The sequence below is a fragment of the Pocillopora verrucosa genome, chromosome 6 (genome assembly GCF_036669915.1).
Source record: "Pocillopora verrucosa isolate sample1 chromosome 6, ASM3666991v2, whole genome shotgun sequence".
In the NCBI taxonomy this organism is placed as follows: Eukaryota; Metazoa; Cnidaria; class Anthozoa; order Scleractinia; family Pocilloporidae; genus Pocillopora; species Pocillopora verrucosa.
In genome coordinates this window covers 20,989,430-21,004,573 of record NC_089317.1, presented here as the reverse complement: position 1 = coordinate 21,004,573, position 15,144 = coordinate 20,989,430, and the positions used below count along the sequence as shown (strand labels likewise).

At 36.9% G+C, this 15,144-nt stretch overlaps 2 protein-coding genes across 2 annotated transcripts; both read right to left on the bottom strand.

Moving 5' to 3' along the window:
• Window positions 1-283: 283 nt before the first annotated feature.
• On the bottom strand, window positions 284-4,476 carry LOC131792515 (uncharacterized). Its single transcript, XM_066168816.1, has 7 exons — window positions 3,922-4,476; window positions 3,416-3,510; window positions 3,045-3,204; window positions 2,429-2,492; window positions 2,033-2,289; window positions 872-1,043; window positions 284-429 (listed from the first exon to the last, which is right to left on the bottom strand). Exons 1-7 carry the CDS (start codon window positions 4,474-4,476, stop codon window positions 284-286), a joined length of 1,449 nt encoding a protein of 482 aa, XP_066024913.1.
• A 4,331-nt stretch (window positions 4,477-8,807) lies between these two features.
• On the bottom strand, window positions 8,808-13,903 carry LOC131792995 (uncharacterized). The gene is made up of 8 exons (XM_059110415.2): window positions 13,865-13,903; window positions 12,223-12,789; window positions 11,757-11,851; window positions 11,366-11,525; window positions 10,761-10,824; window positions 10,363-10,619; window positions 9,358-9,529; window positions 8,808-8,953 (listed from the first exon to the last, which is right to left on the bottom strand). The coding sequence occupies exons 2-8, from the start codon at window positions 12,778-12,780 to the stop codon at window positions 8,808-8,810; spliced, it is 1,452 nt and encodes a 483-aa protein (XP_058966398.2). The 5' UTR covers window positions 12,781-12,789; window positions 13,865-13,903.
• Between the last annotated feature and the right edge of the window lie 1,241 nt (window positions 13,904-15,144).

The window sequence follows — 15,144 nt, the reverse complement described above, 5'->3', positions numbered from 1 at the left end:
ATTGGTTCCTGAAGCGTTTTACACTCTTGAAACACTACTAACTACCAGGCTCAGAGTAGATGATTTATTTCTTAACTCTTGGAACATGGGTATACATTTGAGTAGCTACGAATTTGATGATAAAATTTTAGCTGGCGTAAATACAATGGCTTATTTGCGCACTCATAAATAAGGCCGAAATCAAAGCCGTAGGGTTAACATTATGCAAATAGCAAGCTAGTCAGCAAGTAATGGCTACATCGTGGAATAACTTAAGACTTTAATATTGTCTCATAACTGATCATTAGACCAGTTTCAGCTTGGAGACTTTGGATTCCAGCTGGTCAAATTGTTCCAATGCTTGACGAAGAAGAACTCGCGTTGTTTCAAGATCGGCACGTATTGTATCTCCTTTGGTTGTCATTTCCCAGCTATCATCCATGGCCGCTGCTAGAGGGAATGAAAAAGGATGTTGGCATTTTTGAATCTGAGAATGGCGTGTATTTAAACTCATTCCGCTGTTCAAATATAACTCAGGGAACTTCGAAGTGATATCGTATCCAAGTATGCCGGTTCGCCAGGTTTGAGAAATTTCAGTGAACGATGATGATGATTAAATGAACGACTCTATTGAGGCTCTGAACCACTATATTTCTTTTCTCATCCCGAGCTTTGGCAGATCTGCTATTTCGTCAGTGGCCCAAGCCCTCGATCGAATCGTCAGTCGGTCAATAAACGTGCTACTGTAAGACAACTTCAAACAATAATAAAAAGGATAATAAAAATGATAATATTAAATCCATAATAATACTAATAAAAGTAATAATAAACAGACTCATTAGGATAATCGATTGAGAACTTATCTATCATAAATAATGCTATGGATACTTACCTATTACGGTATTTTGCTTCCCTTTTCCTTTCTTTCTCAATAATATGTCCCACGCAAGTCCAATAAGAAGCATTAGAACCAATAGTCCAAGTGATATATACATCAAGTACTTAACAAATGGTGAAGAATCATCAAACAGATTGAAGCTTTTTGAAGACGTCTGGTGCTCAAACTAAATAAAAATGGAAAACAAGTACATAGAATAATGACTGTAAATATAAGAAAATCATATATGTGCACTGCGGTTGAGGAAACGATTTGAACTCATGACCTCTGCGATACCATTGATAGAGCGCTGCACCAGTATCGCAAAGGTCATGGGTTCAAATCCCCTGCGGGCCTGAATTTTTTTTCAGGCCTTATTTCAACTACTAGTTCAGTAGTGTTCATAACTGCGAGGATCGCTTCTATTTAAGTACATGGAATTTGTACATTTCTATAATTCACCACATACATTTTAAGCTACTCCAAGACGATCCAGTGAAGCACTTGTCATAGTTGGTAGAGATGATTTCTTGAAAATCCGATAGATTTCTATGTTTTATGTTTCAAGGTTTTTTAAGCACCTGACCATCCGTAACGCTAAATTATTAACAAACCGGCGTATGGAAATTTCCCATTGTTCCAATGTGAACTCATAAATATGACTTTCACGGGTTCTTGGAGCTCTCAAACTAGATAAGAGCACTGTTATTTTCATCCTTTTTTTTTTGGCTGCCTTGCCTTACTTTGAACCTCTTTCCATTAGGTTAAATGGGACAGTGTTATATCAAACCTCTGTTTCCACTCTTTCAGGGTACACAGAAATTAAGAGACTAACGCACTAGAACCTTCCTAAATGTAATAGCAATTAGATTAGACGGAGTTGTCTGCAGTTTTTTTTTTTGCCCCACATTTTATAGGTGGGACTGAAACGCCCTAGCTCCCTTTAATGAACAACTAAAATGCTGAAAGTCCTTGATGTGACAAGGTTAATTAAACACATGTGCATTATTTTTTGTTGTTTAAATATGTCATTTTTCAATTGATGCGAAAGAACTTGTAGACTGAGACGATTAAACAAAGGAGAGATGTTTTACCTTTCATGCACGTGTACGTGAAAGATACTTTTAAACTGTAGAGTAACGTTGCGTTATAGAAACATTACGTTAGACTAGGTACCTCGTAAAACGAAGTCAAGGTTTGCATTGATCTCCAAATGGCGGAGCGATGGTAATTTTGTAGGCATTCAGCAAGTTCTCGTTTGTTCTCATTGAATAGAACTCCTACGTCCCTCTGCAAGTCTAACTTCTTCACAGCGAGAAGAGTTTTAAGTTTGTCCCTTTTCTGGTAATAGGAGGCTGAATAGCGATCTAGTAACATTCCCTTGACCTCTTTTGATTTGAGTGCATCGACAGCGTCATCGATGTTGTTGTAGACTGAGAAAATAGAACAAACAAAACCAATAACGAGAAAACATATCAGACACACACACACACACCAAATGGTTTACTATTGTGTTATATCTTCCCCTTTCCTTAGTTCACAATGCTCTCAGTTTGTACATGCATTCATTACTTTTTGGATGTGCGTCTTCTTTCAGTGCATGTTGATATTCTGTTCCATTTCCTATCACTCCAACCTGAAAAAATGTTAAAACATAATTATGTTAAAACAGAATTATGTTCAGAACATTATTATCTTTAGTTCAATGTTCAATGTTCAATTATGAGAAGTTACTGAAGGACAACTTGGGCAAACTCCTAAAACTTTGGTAAAACGAGAACAGTCTTTTTCTCGCCCATGCCAAGTGATATGAAGCCCTCAGGGAAATTTTCGTACCGTGCCTTCCAGGTTTACGGAAAAGAAAAAACTTCTGTCTGCCAAAGATACCACTTAATTAAAAGATTGGGAGTATGTAAAGATAATAACTAATCTTTTATTCGCACGATAAAAAAATTTCATTTACAGATAGAATTTTCGCGGAATGAATTAGTGTCATTCAGTAGAATAACAATTATACTGCTTTAAATAAATTAACGCTACCTCCGGTAAAAAGATAATTGCAGAATCATATTGCCAATTACTGGAACATTCTATGTTAGTCATAAGGAATATTTTGACCCGTATTATTATTGGTAACTAAACAAACGAAAGAGTTAACTTCTATTGATTGATATTTTTTCAAACTAACTTGAACACCACGAAGGCTGGTTGGTTCAAGTTGCAGGGAGAGAGCTGTCAATGCAGTGGTGACATTTGCCATGAAAATTGCCATAGCTATGAGGCCAAATAAGATCCAGACGACAGAGAAAATACGAGCCATGGCCGACTTGGGTGCTTTGTCTCCATACCTTGCGAAATAAAAAGATACAAAAGAAAAGAGGAATCAGCGATGATTTTATTTGCACTCGTAGGACGATGTCCTGGTTAGAAAACAAACCTATGGAGCTTAACCAGGAAAGAGCATAAAACACACGGACCAGTCTGCAATTGTACTATGACAGAGAACGAAACTACCACTTTCTGACCATTGAACAGCTTAACCTACAGAGGTCAGCTTACCCTACAGTGGTCATAGAAATAAAGGACCACCAAAATCCATCCCATGAGCCTCTGATGAATGAACGTGGAAATTCTTCGCCATTCCAGTATGTATCCTGGTAAAACAAAAAAGTTACGTATGAAGTTTTTCCTCTTTTTCCACTCTCATCTCTTGTAGTTATAAGAATGTCATTTCTACCTTTTTTCAAACATTGAGCACTGCAAATGATCATTTTATACCATCTGATTGTTAATGGAAGAGTAGGCAAAATTATATTCCGTTCTGTTGACTACCTTAAAGAGGAACATTAGAAGAGATCACGGCTGCTTAAAATACGATTTGGGATCAACTAAAAGCGCTTTGTCGGCAGCATCTGCTTTCATTTTTGTTAGTCTAAAAAACCCCTGAAGTTTCTCAACAGAGACTGACTTGTTAGGATAAATGGATATGTGTGAGCATTTTGATGTTGCAACCATGCATTCAAATTTATCTTGGAGGACAGCTGTAGTTGTGACCTTAATCTTACCAGTGCCCACATGATGATTCCAGCAATGGCCGTGAAGATCATGGTGACGGCAAGCAATGGCCAAGACTTCAATACAGAATCAAAAACGACATCAAGAGGGTCGTTTTCATCGTCAGCCAAAGTTACGTATTCCGTTCCAGGATAATCCACTAATTTGAAAAAGATAAATTCAGAGTACTTTTCACTGTTTTGTTGTTCGAATATAGGAACTGCTATATGAACTTTGTTTTGCTTCAGCAACTGTATCATGCCAGATTCACTATCAGCTTCGAGGGTCAATATTTCATAGTGATTGCGAAATACTCCGCTACAATCCTCTTGTATGTATCTTAACATGGCATCTCGTACTATTCCATGAGCTTTATTGTCAAAGGAACTGTTATCGGGTCCTTTTATGTAGGGAGGCTTGTAAATCCAGGCGATGGTTAGGTTTTCCTTTTCATTACCATCATTATCATCGGGTTCGGATGAGCTTGATTTGGCTGAAGTCACTCGGAATTTGAAAGCAACGAGACCAATGAAAAGAGCCAACAATAACTTGAACCAAGTCGCCATTAATGTTCTCTGCCAGTGAAATGAGTTCATAAATCCATCAGTCAATTAATCAACAACGCCAAACGAGCAAGGCAGTCAGTCTGTCAGTCAGTTGCTCAGTCGGTTGGTCAACCCGTCAATGGGTCTGTCAGTTGGTCAGTTGCTCAGTCAGTCTGTCGGTTGGTCGGTCAAAGGTAAGTCTTTTGGTCAGTAGATCCGTTGGTTGGTCAGTCAGCCGGTCGATCCATCGGTCATTCAGTTGGTCAGTTCGAGGGCAGACACTCTGTCAGTCAGGGGTTAGTCCGTCAGTTGATCGGTAGGTCAGTCATTCAGTCGGTCAGTGGGTCAGTTTTTAAGGCAGATAGACAGTCAGTCAGTCAATCGATTTGGTGGTTGGTCAGTCAATCAATCGGTCACTCAATCTGTCAGTCAGTCGTTCAGTCAATTGGTTTGTCAGTCAGTAAGTCAGTCAATCTGCTAGTCGTAACATTTATTCTTGATAAAAAGGAAAGAAGAAGAGGATTTGGCGGCAACCCTATTTCGCAAAATTAACTTGCATTATTCCTTATAAAAAGATACTTGCATAATTTCTCTTTATGTAGATAATGTATAATTTCTCTTCAAATATATAATTGCAAAATTACTTTTTATAAAGATGCGTCATAACTTCTCTATGAAAAGATGCTTCCATAATTCCTCTTTATAAAGATACTTGCACAATTTCTCTAGGAGAAGATACTTGCATAATTCCTCTTAATAAAGATACTTACATAATTACTCTTTGAACAGATGCTTGTATAATTTCACTTGGAATTGATAATTCAAGCCATTCGATCAGTGTTAACAAGAAAGAGATACTGCTTAATTTGTCTAATGGAAAGAAAAGTTTATTTAGATTGATACCATGATATTGGATCTAGAGAGGTTTTTTTCGATTTATTTAGTTCGTATTTGTGAGTGAGGCGTTGTTAAACTTGTACACAGCGAGACAAACGGCTTTATCTGAATACACCGATTGTAATACCTTAAACATTTTTCACCTCCTTTTTTGACAAAGTATCAAATCGAACACTTTTTAAGATAAGGCAATCATTTCCTATTTTTGTGTCGCAAATTTTATAAACTTTATTTTATAAGTTTCATCGTAGTTTTGAATGCGACTTATCAAAAAAGCTGGTGTCATCGTTGAAAAGCTTGATTGATATGCTCAACGTGTCTTTCTGAAATCGTTTGAAAAGCAATTTTCTGTTTGAATGTTAGAGTAAATTACCTCGGCTGACGAAATCTTTAGAATATGAAAGTTACCACAGCTCTTGTTTCGTCGATATTAAATATTGAAAGTTTCATATTGAAAAGGCTCCTTGAGACAAAGGCAGTTTTTCAACTAATTTGCATTTTGGACAAATTAGTTAGGCAGCTTTAACACAAGAAATAAGAAAAGAAAAATATAAGTAAATTGAAATCATTTTCGTGGACGTGCTCGGTGCATGACTTTTTTTGCTGTAAACTTTAAACGTTTTTCAAACCTGTTAGCTATAGAATTGTTCAACTGTCTCAATGAATTTCGTGACAATCATCGTCGTGTCCTTCGTGCTTTCCCAAACGGTTCATCATTATGTAAGGGGTGACTCTTACTTTGTTGGCCTGTTTATGCTTTCTAAACAATAAAGGCATTTAATATTTTTGTCGATTTTCATTTTTTAAATGTCACCAAAACCCAAAATGACTACGTTATGAGGTCTCAAGAAAATTAGGATCGGGACGAATTCAAAATTAACTCATCCCGTTTTTAAAACAGTGCCTATGGGAGAAAATTTTTGACCCGGTCAGATAAGCTTTCTTCCCGTTAGCTTCAAGCTGATTCAGTGATAGAAAAGACAACGGTTAATTTTTTTTCTTATAAAGAATCATTTATCCTCTTTCCTAGATTCGATCCAGCAGAAAACAATTTATTGAAATACATTCATGGAAAACCGAGGTCAAGTGCGTAACTGAAACTTTGCACCGTTTTAAAAGCTATCATAGAACATGTAAAACTACATGTAAAATATTGATTCTCTCTACTTCTGTGAAACAGGCGAATCAGTAAATTTTGTAAAAAGTTAAGGTTTAGGTGAGTTTCCTGTACAGTAGATCCATACCTTTTCGGAAATGACTAGAATCGTTCTGGATCGTGTCCAATGATACACGAGAATATTTAATTAAAAGAACCAGTGCAGTTATGTGTAAAGACATTTTGCAGATGTGCAGATTTTAAAAATGACCTATTTTCCTGTTCTTTGATTCCAAGACACAGGCTCTCGAGCCACATGCTGCTATTCATTGCATGGAGTAAGCAACACGGGGTCTCTTTACATGTGCTGTTTTACTTCGAAAACAAGGCATTTTCTGCACGCTAATTATCCAATTATGGAAGACCAATTGGCAGGCCTGCAGGTCAAGAAAATCATAATAATGGAAAGTCCATCTAGGCACATGTTGGTATTAATAATGAACATTCCAAATTAATTTCCCTCGTAGTCACTGCCATGGTCAACAAAATGTCACTCGGCCAGGCTTATCATTCTTTGAGAAAGTGTTGAATTTTATTGCGAGAAAGAAGTAAAGCAACACAGAAAAAAGGCAAAACAAAGAAAGTGAAAGAATCAAAACAGGACAAAAAAGTTATTAGCATTTAATTCATATTCGGTTTTATGATTTTGAGCATATATTTATAATTTTTTTTTCACTAAGTGTTGTGTGTACATAAACATGTTCATATTTTACGTATTTTCCATCCTGTTAAGCAAAGAGTAATAGACAAACGCAGTTGTTTGCGTGCAGGCCACCCTCGCCAAATGAGTATCAAAGGATAGTAGCCTAGTGTGTTATTAATCTCGCTAAGTCACCTCTGCGGTCGAATTGGCCTCAGGTTAAAATATTTAACCATACTCTGTTCGCAAGGCCTTATGGTAGTCTCGTCGCTGCCGCTGGATGCACGCAGCTAGATTACCTGAACTATTGAACTAATTAAACGACAAAATACAAGGTATTTATCTAAGTAAGAACTTAACAAATACTTTGTTGTTATCTATTGAACTGATAATGAGAGACAACGATGAAATAATAGGCTATGTTAAGTTTTTTAATCTGCAAAAAGGGGCTGAAAAACGCAAGGAAGGAAAAGGCTAAGTTTTGGACTGATACAACAATTTGAAAACTTCAAATAGATCGATAATTAGCATTCGTTAAGTTCGTAAGTGCAGTGAAAGTAATAAGCTAACTGTAAGTTTACGTAAGAATAGATAACTTCACCTCAAGGCAAAATATCAAGATGAAAAAAAATTGAGCTAGAAGCTGGAGTAGAGTCCAAGTGACGAAATCATACACGGTAGCTATTTTGCCAGTACGATTACTTTAACATACAAGCCCACTTCTTTTCAGCAATTTCCATCAAATTGCGATAGATAGGTAGATAATGCTGTCCTAACATTATCCTCTAACAGAGATGTTGAATATTATCTGCCTTTGGAGTGAAATCAGTACATACATAGGTATGCAATCGAGATATATTATAGTAATCCCATTAAACGCACCGTATACTGATTATCCCGAGTTTTTGAAACATTTGATTCCAGTATTGTAAAGTGATCTTGCATTTGTTTAAGAAGTCTTTTGGCTACTTCAAAGTAGTTGAGAATACTTTCTCTCTCAGTTAACACCATCCCTTTGTTTTCAGCTTCTGTTAAATGAATGAAGTTGGATTATTTCATAATGCCTGGTAAGCACGTAAATGGAGAAGGCCCGTCGTGGAATCGAACTGACAACAACAACATTGAATAGAAAGAAAATATGCCAAAATGAAAAAAACAAATGGATTAAAGTGTGGATGAACTGAATGAATGGATGGATGGATAGGAGGATGAATGAATAGATTGACGAAGGGATGGCTGGATCTCAGCAACACCAAGTTAGAGCCAGGAACCATTAAAAAGGAAATTTGCATACACATCCCAAGTATCTAACTGCAAGTAGATTTCAAACGGGGCAAAATATTTTATCTTTTCCTCTTTGCTTGAATTTGATGCGGAAGGGTTCTTCAACAGCTTGAGGAGTTTTACACACTTTAAACACTAATAACTTCCAGGCTCAGATTTATTGACTCTTCGAACATGCATGGGTATACATTTGACTAACTACAAATTTGAACATAAAATTTCAGCTGGCGTATATACAATGGCTTATTTGCTCACTCATAAATAAGGCCAAAATGAAAGCCGTAAGGTTATCATTATGCAAATAGCAAGCTAATCAGCAAATAATAGCTAGATCGTCGAAGAACTTAAGACTTAAATATTGTTCATAACTGATCATTAGACCAGTTTCAGCTTCGAGACTTTGGATTCGAGTTGGTCAAATTGTTCCAATGCTTGACGAAGAAGAACTCGCGTTGTTTCAAGATCAGAACGTATTGTATTTCCTTGGGTTGTCATGGCCCCACTATTATCCATGGATGCTGCTGGAGAAAATGAAAAAAGCGTGCTTTTAAACTCATTCTTCTGTTCAAATATAACTCAGGGAACTTCGAAGTGATATCGCATCCAAGTATGCCGGTTCATCAGGTTTGAGAAATTTCAATGAATGATGATGATGATTAAACGGACGACTCTATTGAGGCTTTGAACCGCTATTTATTCCGAGCTTTGACAGATCTGCTATTTCGTCAGTAGCCCAAGCCCTCGTTCGAATCGCCAATCGGTCAATAAACGTGCTACTGTAAGACAACTTCAAGCAATAATAGTAGTGATAATAAAAATGATAGTATTAAATCGATAAAAATACTAATAAAATCAATAATAAACAGACAGATTAGGATAATCGATTGAGAACTAATCTATCATAAATAATGCTATGGATACTTACCTATTACGGTATTTTGCTTCCCTTTTCCTTTCTTTCTCAATAATATGTCCCACGCAAGTCCAATAAGAAGCATTAGAACCAATAGTCCAAGTGATATATACATCAAGTACTTAACAAATGGTGAGGAATCATCAAACAGATTGAAGCTTTTTGAAGACGTCTGGTGCTCAAACTAAATGAAAATGGAAAACAAGTAGAAGAAACGATTTAAACCCATGACCTCTTGCGATACTATTGATAGAGCGCTGCACCGGTATCGTACTGGGGTTCAGATCCCGTGCGGGCCTGATTTTTTTCAGGCCTTATTTCAACTATAAGTTCAGTGGTGTTCATAACTGCGAGGATCGCTTCTATATAAGTACATAGGATTTGTACATTTCTATACTTCACCATATACATTTTAAGCTGTAACGTCAAAAACTTCTTTATATGTAGAGCTACAACTTCAATATGATCCAGTGAAGCCCTTGTCATAGTTGATAGAGATGATATCTTGAAAATCCGATAGATTTCCATGTTTTATGTTTCAAGAAGGTTTTTAAAGCACCTGACCGTCCGCAACGCTCAATTATTAACTAACCGCGTATGGAAATTTCCCATTCTTCCAATGTGAACTCATATATAAATGACTATCAAGTGGATAACAGCGCCGTTATTTTCATCCTTTTTTTTGCTACTTTGCCTTACTTTGAACCTCTTTGGATTAGCTTGTATGGGACAATGTTATTTCAAATCTCTCTTTTAGGGTACACAGAAATTAAGAGACTAACGCACCAGAACCTTCCTAAATGTAATAGCAATTAGATTAGACGGAGTAGTCTGCAGTTTTTTTTGCCCCACATTTTATAGGCGGGACTGAAACGCCCTAGCTCCCTTTAATGAACCACTGAAATGAAATTGACATGAGAAGGTTAGTAATAAGGTGCAATAATTTTTTGTCGTTTAAGTATATCATTTTTGAATTGATACGAAGGAACTTCTAGACTGAGAAAGTTAGACAAGTACCTCGTAAGAAGAAGTCAAAGTTTGCATTGATCTCCAAACGGCGGAGCGATAATAATTTTGTAGGCAGTAAGCAAGTTGTTGTTTATTCTCATTGAATAGAATTCCTACGTCTCTCTGCAAGTAAAAATTCTTCACAGCGAGAAGAGTTTTTAGTTTGTCCCTTTTCTGGTAATAGGAGGCTGTATAGCGATCTAGTAACATTCCCTTGATTTCTTTTGATTTGAGTGCATCGACAGCGTCATCGATGTTGTTGTAGACTGAGAAAATAAAACAAACAAAGCCAATAACGAGAAAACATAACACACAAACACACACATACCAAATGATTTACTATTGTGTTATATCTTCCCCTTTCCTTAGTTCACAATGCTCTCTCAGTTTGTACATGCATTCATTACTTTTTGGATGCGCGTCCTCTTTCAGTGCATGTTGATATTCTGTTCCATTTCCAATCACTCCAACCTGAAAAAATGTTAAAACATAATTATGTTCAGTTCAGTGTTTAAACATAATTATGTTCAATTTTGAGAAGTTACTGGAGTACAACTTGCGCAAACTTCTAAAAATTTGGTAAAACGAGAAGAGTTTTTTTCACGCGCATGCCAAGTGATAAGAAACCTTCAGGGGAAATATTCATACCGTGTGTTCCGGCTTTACGGAAAAGACAAAATTTCTTTCTGCCAAAGACACTACTTAATCCACTTAACGAAAAGATTAGGAGCATGTAAAGTTAATAATTAATATTTTCTTCGCACGATAAAAGCTTTCATTTACAGACAGAATTTGCGCGGAATGAATTAGTGTTATTCAATAGAATAATAATTATCCTTTTTTTAAAAAAAAAATTAACTCTCCCGCCGGTGAAAAGACGATTGAAGAATCATATTACCAATTAATAGAACATTCTATGTTAGTAATAAGGAATATTTCGACCAGTATTATCGTTGGTAACTAAACAAACGAGAGTGTTAACTTTTATTGATTGACGTTTTTTCAAACTCACTTGAACACCACGAAGGCTGGTTGGTTCAAATTGCAAAGAGAGAGCTGTCAATGCAGTGGTGACATTTGCCATGAAAATTGCCATAGCTATGAGGCCAAATAAGATCCAGACGACAGAGAAAATACGAGCCATGGCCGACTTGGGTGCTTTGTCTCCATACCTTGCGAATAAAAAAGGTACAAAAGAAAAGAGGAATCAGCGATTATTTTATTTGCACTCGTAGGACGGTGTCCTGGCTAGAAAACAAAACTATGGAGCTTAACCACGAAAGAACATAAGACACATGGACCAGTCTGCGATTGTACTTTAATAGAGAACGAAACTACCACATTCTGACCACTCAGACAACCTACCCTACAGTGGTTAGCATACCCTACAGTGGTCAGCTTACCCAACGGTGGTCATAGAAATAAAGGACCACCAAAATCCATCCCATGAGCCTCTGATGAATGAACGTGGAAATTCTTCGCCATTCCAGTATGTATCCTGGTGGTACAAAAAAAAAAAAAATGAAATATGAAGTTTTTTCTCTTTTTCCCGGTCACTTCTCTATGTAGTCACAAATGATCATTTTATACCATCTTATTGTTAATGGAAGGGTAAGCAAGATTATATTCCGTTCTGATGACTACCTTAAAGAGGTACATTGGATGAGATCACTGCTGCTTAAAACACTGGTTTGAGATCAACTAAAATCAATTTGTCGGCAGAATCTACTTTCATTTTTGTTAGTTTAAAAAACCCCTGAAGTTTCTTAAAAGAGACTGACTAAATGGATATGTGTGAGCATATTAATTTTGCAACCATGCATTCAAATTTATCTCGGAGGACAGTTGTAGTTATGACCTTAATCTTACCAGTGCCCACATGATGATTCCAGCAATGGCCGTGAAGATCATGGTGACGGCAAGCAATGGCCAAGACTTCAATACAGAATCAAAAACGACATCAAGAGCGTCGTTGTTTTCATCGTCAGCCAAAGTTATGTATTCCGTTCCAGGATAATCCAGTAATTTGAAAAAGATAAATTCAGAGTACTTCTGATTGTTTTGTTCTTCGAATATAGGAATTGCCAGATGGACTTTGTTTTGCTTCAACAACTGTATCATGCCAGATTCACTATCAGCTCTGAGGGTCTTTATTTCATAGTAATTGCCAAGTGCTGCGCCACAATTCAATTGTATGTATTTTGACACGGCATCTCGTACTATTCCATAAGCTTGATTGTCCAAGGAACTGTTACCGGATCCTTTCATGTAGGGAGGCTTGTAAATCCAGGCAATGGTTAGGTTTTCCTTTCCATTGTCATCATCATCATCAGATTCGGGTGAGTTTGATTCGGCTGAAGTCACTCGGAATTTAAAAGCAACGAGACCAATTAAAAGAGCTAACAACAACTTAAACCAAGTCGCCATTATTGTTCTCTGAAATGAGTCAATAAATCCATCAATCAATGTCAATGTCAACCTGTCAATTGGTCTGTCAGTTGGTCAGTCAGTCAGTCGGTTGGTCGGTCAATCAGCTGGTCAGTTCGAAGGCAGACAGTCAGTCAGTTAGTCAGTCAGGGGTTAGTCATTCAGTTGATCGGTAGGTCAGTCATTCACTCGGTCAGTGGGTCAGTTTTTAAGGCAGATAGACAGTCAGTCAGTCAATCGATCTGTTAGTTGGTCAGTCAGTCAGTCGGTCAGGCAGTCTGTCAGTCAGTCAGTCATTCGGTCAGTCGTTTAGTTAATTGGTCTGTCAGTCAGTCAATCTGCTAATCTTAACATAGATATATTCTTGCTAAACAAGAAAGAGGAAGAGGATTTAGCGGCAACCTTATTTCGCAACATTGACTTGTATTATTCCTAATGAAAAGATACTTGCACCATTTCTCTTTATATATATACATGCATAATTTCTCTTCGTTAGATACTTGCAAAGAAAAGATGCTTGCATAATTCCTCTTTACAAAGATACTTGCATAATTTCTCTATGAAAAGATACTTGCATAATTACTCTTTATAAAGATACTTGCACAATTTCTCTATGAAAAGATACTTGCACAATTCCTCTTTAAAAAGACATGTATAATTTCTCTTTATAAAGATACTTGCATAATTTCTCTTTGAAAAGATTCTTGTATAACTTCGCTTGGAATTAATAATTCAAGCCATTCAAGGTTGCTTTCGATTTAGTGTGTGAGGCGTTGTTAAACTTGTACACAGCGAGACAGACACTTATATTTGAATATACTGTTTGTAATGCCTTTAATTTTTTAAGATAAGGCAATCATCTGGTGGCAAAAATGAGTTGAAAGAGAGCTAAGATTATGTTGCGCCATTCCATTTCCAATTGTTCCTCTAAAAGGAGCTATGATCATACCGCATACGATAAGTATAGATATATCAACGTCTTACTTATTTTCAGAGAAGCATCTACGCCACAACAAAGACATATCACATGAAAACTCTTTCTTTGAAATATGAGATTATAGATACTGTGCATGAATAAGCTTACCTCTTAATTCGTATGACTGCTTTCGCTATCCGAGTTTAGGGCTTTACTATATACATAATTAATGCTTCGCTGAAGATTTATTTGCTCTTTTATTGTTTCGTTTAACATCTGTTGTTTTTAATTTGAGAACATCCTCCTCATTCTGTAACTAAGGTCTAACGAGGGACATGTACTAGTTAAAACATTCGTGATAGTGTGACAGAGCGTTCATGACTTAACTAAATCATTGTGAAAGAAACATTGAGACGGCCGGTAGAAGGTTCAACCATTGATTATTGCGTGCTTTTAATCGTGACAAACATCTTCCATGCTGGGAGAAGCAATAATCCTAAAATACTTTAAAATTCGTGAATCATGAAAAGAGACTCCTGGGACTCAAATCAATCATGTTAACAAAGATGCAAAGGGTGTTTTGAGGCGAAAATTGTAAATAGCATCGGAACTCTGAAGAGAAACATAAAATAAAAATTGGTTTATCATAAGAGAAAACTGTGGGATTTCTATACGACGATGCTTCACTATTTTCTTATGGGAAAATAACCAACAGCGATAAATACAGAGCAAAATTAAAATGCAATCAAATGCAAACAAGAAACATAGGGACTACCTCTCGTTTATGCGGGTATCAGCGGCCATCCCGAGTGGTCGACCCCCGGGCAACCCAAGGGCAACCCACGGGCTTAGCAGGGGATTTGTAGCAAAGGCATGCCCCGCACGCGGGGCACTAGAGCGCTTTTGCGTTTTTGGCAAAATACCCCGGGGCCATACCCACGGGATTTGCACGTAATCAACACGATTTGAAGGTAAATTTGCTTCCAAATAATGGAAATTAACGCGAAAGAAGGGGGAAATTTTCTAAATAAAGGAAATTAAAGTCAGCTACACCAAAACGGCTTATTTAAACTCTAGGCTGATGTTGAGAACTATTATTCTGACGGAAAACAAAGAGAATTTGGGAAAAATACAGTAAAGCGATCTACCATACAGGTGAAAGATTGATGTAAAAATAAGTGAGCAAATAAAATTAAATGTTTGGCTGTGTCAAAAATGTCTGAAGCGTGTCAATGATTTCGGGGGAAAATAACGTTAACGTCGCAGAAATAGCCCAATTTCGATATCTTTCAGCGTGAGAGACTGGTGGCGAAACTTTAACATCAAAGCGAGGCTCCGGGGACTACGGCGCGAATAATAAAAACAAACACTGCAAGGAAAGCTATGTGCGTTTGACAAATCGGGAAATCTTGGCGTCTTTTATTTGTCCTTTGCAGTTTATTTTCCTG

Bases quoted from the DNA above. Each gene is read 5' to 3' on its own strand.
- LOC131792515 (XM_066168816.1), bottom strand. From the start codon at position 4,476: ATGGCGACTTGGTTCAAGTTATTGTTGGCTCTTTTCATTGGTCTCGTT. The intron at 3,511-3,921 runs GTAAGATTAAGG...TTGTTTTACCAG, and splicing joins GAATCATCATGTGGGCACTG to GATACATACTGGAATGGCGA. The intron at 1,044-2,032 runs GTACCTAGTCTA...ATTTTTATTTAG, and splicing joins CCTTGACTTCGTTTTACGAG to TTTGAGCACCAGACGTCTTC.
- LOC131792995 (XM_059110415.2), bottom strand. From the start codon at position 12,780: ATGGCGACTTGGTTTAAGTTGTTGTTAGCTCTTTTAATTGGTCTCGTT. The intron at 11,852-12,222 runs GTAAGATTAAGG...TTGTACCACCAG, and splicing joins GAATCATCATGTGGGCACTG to GATACATACTGGAATGGCGA. The intron at 8,954-9,357 runs GTAAGTATCCAT...CATTTTCTCCAG, and splicing joins GAAGCAAAATACCGTAATAG to CAGCATCCATGGATAATAGT.